Source organism: Epinephelus fuscoguttatus, linkage group LG8 (assembly GCF_011397635.1).
Source record: "Epinephelus fuscoguttatus linkage group LG8, E.fuscoguttatus.final_Chr_v1".
Taxonomy (NCBI): domain Eukaryota; kingdom Metazoa; phylum Chordata; class Actinopteri; order Perciformes; family Serranidae; genus Epinephelus; species Epinephelus fuscoguttatus.
Window position 1 is genome coordinate 4,332,334 of NC_064759.1, and position 12,339 is coordinate 4,344,672.

General features: G+C 41.1%; 1 protein-coding gene across 1 annotated transcript in view; it reads left to right on the plus strand.

Moving 5' to 3' along the window:
- Positions 1-8,409, plus strand: part of plekhf2 (pleckstrin homology domain containing, family F (with FYVE domain) member 2) — a 50,011-nt gene extending 41,602 nt beyond the window's left edge. The window contains exon 2 of the mRNA XM_049584900.1: positions 2,549-8,409. Within this exon, the coding sequence (XP_049440857.1) occupies positions 2,560-3,294 (735 nt within the window). The 5' untranslated portion in view covers positions 2,549-2,559 and the 3' untranslated portion in view covers positions 3,295-8,409. The remainder of the gene's footprint in view (positions 1-2,548) is intronic.
- Positions 8,410-12,339: the final 3,930 nt, after the last annotated feature.

Sequence of the window (12,339 nt, forward strand, 5' to 3'; positions counted from 1 at the left end):
AAATAACTAACTGTGAAATAAATTGATTTTTCACGGTCATGGTCGGAGTCACTCTGAATAGGATTGCATTGAAGATTACAGGAAAACTCTGCAGGAAAACTTAAATCTATTAAATTTATTAGAGTGTAAAAATGAGGACATTTTAATTTGAGCTGAATTTTCCTATTCGGTGCTGTGCATTTAAACTTCTTCACATTTGTTATGGTCACAGGAGCTAGGGCTGCCCCCCTAATAGTCGGCCAAATGTTAGTCAACCACAAAGGTCATTAGTCGGCAAGATTTCATGAGTCACTTAGTCGGAATTTAAAAACAAACAAACAAAAAAAAAGTGAAACTCTATTATGAGCTGCACCTTGTCAAAATAAATTCAAACCTATATGACTGGACCATGTGGGACTTTAATTTGAAAGGACAGACACAGGAAGTGTCCACGCTCAGCAGTCAGACAGGAGTCAGGTTAATTTCCAAGGCTGGTACCTGCGGTTATTCCACAGGCCAGTTAATAACATGTCGGGCAGGAAATCCAAAGTGTGGGATCATTTTGAGAAGGTGAAGGACGAACCCAAGGTGATATGTAAACTCATCTTCATTGGTCGACTACAAACATGACGTATCATCTGAAACATGGAAGTAGCTACATGCCCATTAGCCCACAGCGTCATTAACAGGCGGCTCGCTCAGTGTGTGACGTGCACTTGGAGATAAAATATAGGCCTATATTAATGAAGGTTCATTAGTACGGTTTGTATTTCTCTGTAATGTAGCACAGTGTTAACAATGTTACTGATACTATTCTTTCTCACACCTTCAACTCAAACCACCAACATATATCATTTCATCATTACATTCATATCAGAAACATGCAGGAGACTAGTCCACTGATGGACCTAAATGACACCTATTGGTCAACTAGGATTTTTGGTCGGGGGGGCAGCCCTAATAGGAACATTTTTAGCAGAAATCCTTCTCGGCAAACTTACTATCAAAGCTGTTTTGGTGACGTCACATATTCAGCAACACTTAAATATTGTTGTAATGTGGTCTTCATCTTTTGGGCTGCTCCAAGTTTGGATACCCTAACAGCACGAATAGATGTGCTTCAAAATCCAAGTGGCATCTGACTTGAGCGCAGTGTTTTACAGTGCAGTTGTTGCTCTGTCAGTTTTGCACTAAGTGAGAAATTGGATGTGTGTCATGAGAGCGTGTAAAAAGTGTCAATGGTTGATGCGTGAGAATTGGCAGCCCTGCAGAACATATTTTCTGTACCAAGTAGCCTCGTGCACAGCTCAAATTTCACATGCTGCTGTGCAACTGCATGAGCTATTTCGAGCCCTGCAATCCAAACAAACTGTGTTGTCTGATACACATAACACGACTTGTGGGTGTGGCTCTGTTTTTTTATTTAAAATGCATACTCCAGTCATTCAGCGTAGTTGATGTGTGCTTCAGTAACACTTGTACTCCATGTCCCAGTTTTAAAACAACAGAGTATTAGATAACAGTCAAAAACTAAAAATAGGCAAGATATAAAGTGAACGTGTGCCTAACAGAGTATCAAAGCAGAAAGATAAGTACAAGAGTTACTAAATATGAACTAAATTGTAGAAAAATGCAGACTGCTAAAGGCAGCATAAAACAAAGTTCAGAGGTTTTTTAAATCAGCATGATCAACAGATTGCTGCATGAAGTCACATTCTGTATTTTCACTCCAAACCACTCAGATATGCTCCATAAAATCAGATCGTGCGGCACCAGCGAGCATGTGACGGGCCTTTGATGGTTTATGATGTTATCATCCTTGAACTCAGACACTGGTAGTGATTTTGGTGGTTTTGCTGATCAGTTTCAGTGAGGAGGACAGTGAGATACAACTAGGGGAAGTAAGAGGAACAGTGACTTTATGTGTGATTTTAGTAGAAGAACTGATCCAGACAGTTTAACCGAGGTGTGGTGGGAAGAGATAAAGTGTAGCCTCGGAGTGAGGTGGGAGGGACTGTTGTGGCTGAAGTTTTTATTTTCATCTATAGGTGTAGAAAGCATAAAAACTGCATCTTGTGTTTGTTTGTCACGAAAAGAACAAATATCAGTAAGAATATGGAAATTGTTTTTATCTTTAATTAACACTTCTGACCGCTTGAGTCATTTCAAAGTCTCGACTGCTTTGCTGAATGTTCTGGTTAATTATTGATGCCAGGCTTGATGATTAATGGAAAATTGAATGTATGCCATGTAAAATACATCAAAGCCTTACAAAAGATCACACTTCTGCATCTAATAGTAGACTAGACTTTCATTAAAAACGTCAGCACGACATAGACATGATAAGTCAGATGATAAGTCTCTCAACTTGACTGTCAGCACAGCAGAAGAATCTTGTGTCTTTCGTTTTTCATTTTGCGCAGCAGTAATTTGTGATATGTGTGAAAAGAAACATGCTGTTCATGTTCTGTATATTCTGATTTAAATAATTCATTTTATTCTCACATCATAAGAGCCGTTTATAAAAATGTTTTTCCTTAAACTTTCCTCTCTCCCTGTTTTCCTTCAGGTGAGGTGAAGATGGTGGACCGGCTTGCGAACAGCGAGGCCAACTCCAAGCGGATTGCAGTGGTCGAGGGCTGCTTCGGTGCTGCAGGCCAGCCGCTGGCCATCCCCGGCCGCGTGCTGATAGGCGAGGGCGTCCTCACCAAACTCTGCCGCAAGAAGCCCAAGGCGCGCCAGTTCTTCCTCTTCAACGACATCCTGGTCTACGGCAACATCGTCATCCAGAAGAAGAAGTACAACAAGCAGCACATCATCCCGCTGGAGAGCGTCACCATCGACACGGTGCCGGACGAAGGTGACCTGCGCAATGGCTGGCTCATCAAGACGCCCACCAAGTCCTTCGCTGTCTACGCAGCCACCGCCACTGAGAAGTCAGAGTGGATGAACCACATAGGGAAGTGTGTGGGAGATTTGCTGCAAAAGAGTGGCAAGGCTCCGACGGGTGAGCACGCTGCTGTGTGGGTGCCTGACTCGGAGGCGACAGTGTGCATGCGCTGCCAGAAGGTAAAGTTCACACCAGTCAGCCGTCGCCACCACTGCAGGAAGTGCGGCTACGTGGTTTGCGGGCCGTGCTCAGAGAAGAAGTACCTCCTGCCCAGCCAGTCGTCCAAACCCGTTCGTGTCTGCGAGTACTGCTTCGTGCAGCTGACGTCAGGAGCCCTGGCGCCACGCACAGACTCCATCAGCCGGCTGGGGTCAAAGTTCAACAACCTGTCGGACGATGACGACGAAGACGACAGCAGTGACTGAGAGACGAGCACATCCTCCCGACGGTCAGCCTCGTCCCCGCGTCAAGGAGGAAATACTTCTTTTTTTTGTTTCTTTCTCCTCCCAGATGATCGAATCAATGATGAATTCCACCTCGGAGGATGAATTCATTCATTCACTTCAAACCAAAATATTTTATTTTTTCCTCTGATTCCAGCAGGGATGAATATATTCCTGAACACAGTGATTTAAACGATGAAATGTGGAATTAACTGGGTGACCAGGAGAACTCTGGGAGAAAGCCTGACTCTTCATCACTTCCACTTCTCTCTCGACTCTCGGTTAGGCTGCAGTTAGTCACTACAGACGCATTGGTGCTAATGAGAAACATCCCCTCCTCTTTCTCCTCCTCTTTACTTCTTTATCTCTTTCTCTTTTTGTTTTAATGTCCATGAACTACACGAGGTGATTGCTTGTAATTTCTGCAGGGAAAACTAAATGTTTGGGCTCTAACCTTTATCTCCTCTGTCCTTCAGGTATTACACCAAACAGGGCTTTTTTCATAACAGAAGTTTGGTATTTTTCTGCCTGATTTTGTAAATTTGTCTCCAGCAAAATGTCAAGATCCCTTTTTATAAATAAGATATTACTCTAAATGCAGAGCTTTTCTGGTCGACCTAATATAGTTGCTTCTGACAAATCAGCTGAAGCTTTTCTCGCAGTGAGTGTTTGTCTCTGCAAACACACTTCTGTGAGTTTTTTCAGCGACCGCCCCCCAAAAACTAACTCGACCTCTTGCCTATGCCGTCACGTAGTGCCTTGTAGGAAATTAAGCTTAGCCTTCGGTAAGAAATAGGTTATTTTTTAGTTAGTGAATCCAGGCTGCAAAAAAACAGGGACTTCATGACAGTTTGATTCTGAAACACATTACACAGGATGGTGTTTGGTTTTATGTGCGTGTGCTACAAACAGAAGAGCAGGGAGACTACCGACTAGCCGACAGACGGGAAGAGTTCAATTTGGGCTTTCCCTGGAGCTTTTCCTGAAAGACTCTTGACTCAGCCACCACTCTCAAATTCTATGTTTGCGTTTTTGAAAGGAGAGGCATCGGTTTTCAGATTCAGCTGCTAAAAGGCATTTTTTTCACCATGTTATTTAACAACCTGTAATCTGGAGTTTCCCTTAACCTGAACAACTTCCTGCCCTTTGTTTCCACTGTGTTTTACATACCAGAGCGTTTTGGATACACGTCTTTTTTAAAAAGACAACATCGGGACAAACGTCATTATTGTTCTGTGATGTTTGGCAGGCGAGTGCGGTGCAGTTGATGAACATCTCCAGGCGACCTCTGTTGAAGTGGAACTCCAGCTTTAGTGGAAAACATGGGTCACTACTGGAACTGTTGCAGGATTTTTTTTAAATACCAATGTACCCAAGTGTGTAACTCAACTAGTAACTAGACTGCAAGGCTGCAAAAACACACATCAGATATTCTTCATTGGATTATTGTAGCTTAACGTTGAAGGAGTATTTTAGCCACCTAAAAAAGTCCCACCTAGAAAAAGCTATATCAGTTTAAGTGTGTGCTTTATTGGGAGTATTTTCACTGCTTCACCTTCATGTCAGACAGTGATTATCAGCTCTCTTCAAAGCCAGACTCCATTGAGAAAAACACTGATTTAACATAGCTGAACACACAAACTGCTGGTCTACCACTGCCTCGATGAGTTTGTTTGTTTGTGTTAGTGTGTGAGTTTGGCATTTTAAAGGATTACTTTGGAATCACCAAAGTCGCACAATAACACAAACAGACTAACTGATCAAAGCAGCAGTAGACCAGCAGCTCCTGTGTTCAGCCAGCTAAAATGACTGTTTTTCTCAGTGGAGTCTGGTGGCTTTGACGAGAGCATAGATGGGGAATTGAAGCTGTTACAACTTGTCGAAATAGGCTGTTTGACGGAGAGATAAAGCAGTGAAAATACTCTCAGTATAGTGTACACTTCAACCAATACAGATTGTTTTTCAGGTGGTTAAACTCTGTTTTGTTGCTGACCGCCATCCACAGCAGCACATTACTCAGCTTTCGTGTCAGACTCCAGCCTGCTTCTCCAAACTGAGGGCGTGCCGACTGCCGACTACACTGATCATGAATAAGTAACCTATACAACGCCACTTCAAGAAATGCAAACTATCCCTTTAAGTTCCTGTAGTGGAGGAGGCCATGATGTAGAAGTTGGACAAAGATTCAAAGTTTCCTCTTCCTCTGGGACGGAGGTTTTTCCACAAAGCTGTCAGTTTGCTTGACCAGAGAGATGCTTGACACTTCGGCCCAAGCTGCGATTCAATGTCTCGTTTAATTTTGGATTTACACACCAGTTGAGATGGGTTCTTTAACACGTGGCCGGTGGCTCCACTGAATGAAATGAAATGCAATAACCAGGAAGTCTTAGGCTTTTGTTTTCTTTGGTAATCACATGATCCTGTGTTGCGTCACAGTCTGTGGAATTCCTCCTCGTTCGGTAGTTGACACGGTTTGCTTTTACTGCAAACTGTCAGCACGTCGTCTTCCTGTCAGTGACTCTTCCCTGTGCTGCTCTGAGGTCAGAGGGCCACGCTGTGTCACAAAACAAACGCACCCTCTTATGAACTCTTGTGTCACCGCACAGGAACTTTCTCTCCACAGTGTCTGCCAACACAAGCGAACACAGCCGTCCTTCCCTCCTTAGTTTTTGCAGCACTAGAACTTTCCTTTCCACAAATCATGTGACGAGTGTGTGTAAGTGTGTGTGTTTGTGTGTGTGTACGACCTAAATCATGTGATCCGTCACTGAACCAGGAACTGAAAAGGCGGCCTTGGGGGAATTATGGGCAAACTACTTCAGGTTCAGTTACTCTCACAGATGTTCATGTCATCAGTTTCTCTTCCCGGTGACTGTGAAGAGTTTCATTCCTGTTAAAGAAGCAGCAGTGACTCTCCCTCCTGGCCTACACTATACTCCTCATGTCTCAAAAACAATGTAATTACAATCTTAAAAGTTTGCATGGGTGAATTTTGGGAGCCAAAACCTTTTAAATAAATGAAAAATTTTAGTTTTAAGTTGTTGTATTTGTGTCATGTCACCCTGGTTTCCCTTAAAGTTTTATTTTTCCTCCCCAGAAATAGATTTCCAGAACGTTGCCCCACGATTGTAAGAGCTCATCACAGGTCCGCGCAGGTCCCAGTGTCAATGATCAGGTCCAGGACTGAGATATTACTGGGATAGTCAGTTCTGGTCCAAATTATATTCATGTCTTGGACCTTTCATACACACATGCAGCCTAAACTGCTTCACAAAATGAAAACTCAAACAAAAAAATGTATATAAACAACGATAAAATTAAACTAAAAATACATTAAAATGCTAAAAATCAACTGAAGTAAATAGAATAGAAATAAACACAAGGGATAAAAATGTAGAAACCAATTATTTAAACTCAAAAACTAAAGGCCTAGACACACCGAACCGACTTCAGAGAACTAGCAGCAACGAAGACCCCTTGCTGCGTTGTCTCACGTTGCCCTGTCTCAGCCAAATAAAGTTGCACATGAACACACCACAAAGACTTCAGCTGACAGCCAACCAGTACGTACGTTCTGCGCCTGTGTGACAGGAAATAACTCTCCATACCAGCAGATGGCATTAGTCTGTAAACGTCATTCAAAAAGGGAAACAAGAACACCATCTTGGTGTTAGTTAGCCAGTTAGCACGTTAACAACTCAATCTAATGCTGAAATATCAGAGTATCTTTATATTGTGCCAGTGAACAATAACACAAACCATCAGGAAATGTTTCTGCTGAAGAACCCAACGGATAAAGAAAAATAGTCTGACCTTGTGGAACAAGTTTGTTTTGGTCTCACGCCCTCTGGACTTTAACTCTTTGTTTACGTTCCTCACTTCATTTATTTTCCTGTGTGCTGAGCTGAACTGCCAGTCAGACTGATTTCATTCAGTGATGGGCTCCGCTCTCATCCAGAGCATCATCATCTAAATAAAGGCAGCGAGGGCTGACGAGGGTCAACAGTGCGGGACAAACGGCACCGACTAGGGCGATAGACGCTCACATTCAAACATTGACAGGTGGCCGACTGTCGGCTTGGTGTGTCAGGGCCTTAAGACCACTGAAGAGTGTGAACTGTGGACATGGCTGCTCATAAAGTGCCAGTGTTGGTGTTGTTGCCACGTTTTCGAGCAGGTTGCACCTCCCTGTTGGATCTGGTCTCCTTTTCTTAAAGTCATTAGTGAACACTGGGCTTGAGTCCATTTCCACACAAGTTTTGGTCATTTCCAAATTTGTGGACCTGTCAAGCCCTCTGTTAATCACTGTTGCTTCATCTCAGGTTTGCCTCAAACCTGAGGAGCTGAACGCTTCGGGAACAGAGCAGATCTTGGAATGAAACTCTTCGCAGGTGCACCGTAACGTAAAACAGTAAAAGAACGTCTCTGAGAACATTTTAAAGACTCTTATTTCACCTTTACTCTAGAACCTGAGGTCAATCAGGGAAACAAACAGCAGAAGCTCAACCTTTACATGTGTCACTTCTCTGAGCGCCTCAAGATGTTTATCTACGTTATGACTGCCAACAGTCGGAGCATTATGTTTGTCCGCAGGCAGTGATTTGCATGTTCGACAGGGTGACAGCAAACGCCTCGTCAGCAGCAGAACAGGGAGCAGAAAGGGATCTTTTTCTTTTTATGTCTTTTGATTTTTACAGATTTAATGTTGTTATGTTGCTGCATTCAACGCATTCTGAGTGATTAGAGAAATTAACATGTTGATGATCACTAACCAGCTGTCCTTTATACTCGTTGCGGCCGAGGTGACCTCGCCGTCACGGTTCGGCCTCAGGTTTGCTGTGGATTGCTCTTAACACAGTTGGCACATTGACTTTGATCCAGGTTGAGTTGTTGTCTCAGACAGCGTCAGATCTACGGTGACTCTGATGGACGTTTTAAAAATGAATCTTCACGTCGTTTTAATCCTGTTGATTTTTATTTTGTACATTTGTACAGATTTGTTTTTGGGTTTATTTGTTGTACAGTTATGATCAGTTCTGAAATGACGCTGTTTCAGGTCTCCCTGTGCTCAGCCCTCCTCCTCCTCCTCCTCCTCCTGTCACACCTCAGCAACATCTGCAGCTTTTTTCACACTCGACATGATTTAAAGGAAGGTGAGAATTGTCTTCATACAGCAGCCACAGTAACAGGGTGATCCCTGAACTCAGCGGACGCTCTGATCTCTGGTTCTTCAGGGACGTCAGCAGCAGCAGCAGCAGCTGGTCAGAGACACTTCAGCGGTGTCTGAGGTTTGAACTCCTCCTGTTTACGTGCACTTAAGTAACCGAGTTTCATTCGACTGTCTCCAGTGAGCTGATTCGTCAAACTTGATGTAAACAAGATAATTTCTGAGAAGATTAGAGAAAATCACAGTAACTGGATGTTTAATCTGCTTTTGACAAGACTTCAGACAGGGAAGCGAATCATCTGAATGTGTTCAATTTTTGAGCTTAGTCTGTCGCACTGTACCATCAGTCTGGCTTAGAAGCACAACAAAATAAGCCAAAACAGCAGTTTAAATAAGCGAGTAAGCTTCTGAAATCGTTACTACTGTGCATGCATGTTACCTGGTTTCTCTTAGTGCACATTAACGCCTCATTTACCCTCCAAAGGGAAGGAGTGGCCCACCTAACCCTGCCTCTGACTGACTTACCCTGACCTATCCCGCTTTTCTCGCCTAAACCTAAACAATCCAACCAATGAAGGTGATGAGTACTAGCCAGGTCAGGTCATTCCTTCGCCATCCTAGGATTTGCAGATTTGCCCACAGCTGAGTGATCTTGCTGCAGTGTGAAATACCAAACACCCTCCAGACTGAGGGTGGTAGACGAACAGAAACAGAACTTCACACCTCCCTGGTGTTATTATTTTATTTCTTGTCGTCCAGCTGTTTGTTTGTTCACACTGTGAGCGACGTGTCTGACACATGGATCTGTTCTCACTGTGCATTTAAAGGCTTTCAATTACAAGCTGATTTGTAGCAACAAAGAAAGTGACAAATATTAATAAGTCATGTTTGTAATGGCTGATTTTTATTGTCAGTTTAGAGGATTTTTTTAAATAGCACAGCAGCAGAACAGGGACAAGCAAAGAGAGGTTTCAATCTTTATTTCAGTCCTCATTGTTCTTCAAACGTCGTCTTTTAAAATTATGTTTTCCTGACTCTGCTGCATTCATTCAATCCTCAACTCTTAAGGTTTTAAAATAATTCAAGAGCATCATTTAGGGAGTTCAGGTATCTCAGGGTCTTGTTCACAAGTGAGGGTAGAATGGAGTGTGAGATGGATCGGCAGTTTGGTGCGACGTCTGTAGTGATGCAGGCGCTGCACCAGTGGTGAAGAGGGAGCTGAACCAGAAGGTGAAGCTTTCGATTTATTGGTCCATCTACGTCCCAACCCTCACCTATGGTCATGAGCTCTGGGTAGTGACTGAAAGAATGAGATCGCGGATACAAGCAGCCGAAATGAGTTTCCTCTGTGGGGTGTCTGGGCTCAGCCTTAGAGATAGGGGGAGGAGTCAGACATCCAGAGGGAACTCTGAGTAGAGCCACTGCTCCGTCATGTCGAAAGGGGTCAGTTGAGGTGGTTCAGGCATCTGATCAGGATCCTCCTGGACGCCTCCTGTTAGAGATGAGCTGGACAGTTTGTTCTTGTTAGCTGCGGGGTCGACAACAAATGTGTGTCGCTGACGCTGAGCTCACTTCCTCACGTTGGAAAGTTTAAATCAAGGTCCGCTTACTTGCTTTTCCATGAGCTCCACCTGAGAGATCCAGAGCTCCATCATCTGTTGAAAGCTGCGGATGAAGCTCAAAAGCGGAGCTTTAATTTTCTTTGCTCTCAGTGTGAAGCAGCGGGAGACGTGATGTGATGAAATCAAAGCTGCAGATGCTGAGGTCTGCTGAGGAAACTAAACAGAGAGAGGAGACGTGTTGTGACAGCTGAAAGAGAGATCATTGTGTTTTATCTGCTCGCCTCCTGTCTCATGGATTTTTAATGTTCTCACTCTGTTGGTGTCATTTTGGTGTTTTTTGTGTTTTCTTAGTTTCATTTGAATTCTTTTTAAAAGCTTCTAAAAACAAAAGGGCTTCAATCAGAATGTAACCCAGCATATCATTGTTTAATACTAATTCCTTCAGAAATCTTTAAGTATATATTATATATAAATAATGTATTGCTTAAAGCTGGACTGTTGTCTTGTGTTGTCATTCAGAGAATAGGTGGCTTGATTATTAAAGCAGGTGTTGCCACAATAGAAATACAGTTTGAGATGTTGTTATAAGTTTCTTGGGTTTGACGTCAACCTCAACTCAACTTGAATTATTCAGCGCCTTTGATGCAAACATGCAGCCAAGTTTTGCAAGACTAGAAAATTACAAAATGTTTTTTTTTTAAATTGATAAATAAAAATCTATAAAATAAAATAATTACCAGAGATAAAATAAAGTAAAAAACAACAATACACTAACAAACAAAAAAATACTGTTTTAATTTATTTTTATTTTTTTTACTTTTGGACTTTACACACATTAAACAGCAAAAATCAGAAAAGAACGGCATGATTTTTCAACTAGACCAGAAACCAACAATGATTAAATGAAATCGACACATTAAAATTGACAAACAAGTTTGAGACACGAGTCGCAGCTCTGTTCTGATCTCTGCTGCAGCTGTGACAAAAAAATACATGGATAACAATCAAAACAAAACAGGACGTTAAAACTAAAAAGTGAAGTTAGAGCTCCTGCTGCTGCTAGTGACAGAGCTGAGAATTTTTCTTTATTTGAAATTTTTGGCTACACGAAACAACACATTTAATCTGCCAGTTATTTTCTTTATTGAGCAAAAAATGTTTAATAAATACGTTATTGCAGGTTTAACCCTTTAAAACCTGACAGCAAATTGGCTTGAAAACACATGAAGAAGAAATGGTCCAAAATTTTAGCAAGAAACTAGTAGAAAGAAAAAAATTAAAAACAAAATTATTTTTAAAAAAAAAAGTTAAAAAATGACCTGAATATTGGCCATAATTTTAAATATGTAAAAATAATGATATATATTTTTCAGTAGCTTTTTTCCCAATTTTTTAAAATAATTTTATATTTTTTTTTTTTTTTTTTTTTTTTTTTTTGCAGTTTGTTAGACATTTCTTACCAAGTTGCTCGTTGCCCTTTTCCCCGTGGTTCTGAGATAAAACGTACCAATGTTCTCAGAGTTTTAGGGTTTAAATACTTGGGAAGGGTGTGTGAAAACAACACAAGAAAAGTGGTGTCGCTCCAGGTTTCAAAGGGTTAAATAATCATAGTGTTATTTTGACACAGTGGTGTAATTTAAATTATACCACCACTGTGTGTCAGTATCATCAGAATCAAAACTAAAACAATATGTGACAAAATGGTTTACTAAAATGAAAACTAGATTAAAACACACAAACTGAGACAAAATATTGTTTAGTTAAAAAAAAAAAGTCAAAACAAATACAGGAAATGTTTTCAGTTTTAGTCAGTTTGGTCAAATTTGTCAACAACAACATGAGGTGTTGGTGCATCTGTTCATTGAGACATGACTGTGAGCCTCTATAAAGGTTGTGTTTATATTGTAATACCATCTTCTTTAAACTACCCCCATATTACAATTTAAAAATAATAAATAGATAAAAATAAAAAAGAATTATTAAATAAAACAAATTGAAGCTGAAGTTGAAGCTAAGAAATACTGAACCAAAAACAAAGAGATTTTAACAATAAAAAAATTGATCTGAAACTGGATTTAAAACAAAAAATAGAATTTTTTTAATAACTGGTTAGTAATTCTGATATGTTGACAGAGGTTAATCACAAACTGTATCTGTGGCTTAAAATCATCTCACACTTGAAGTTTCAGGTGAAATTAGAGTATTTTTTAATTAAAAAACAAAACTGGATTCTGATTAAATCAGTGTGTTTTATAAAGTCAATCTTGCTTTATATATAAAAGAGACTCTGGGGGAATT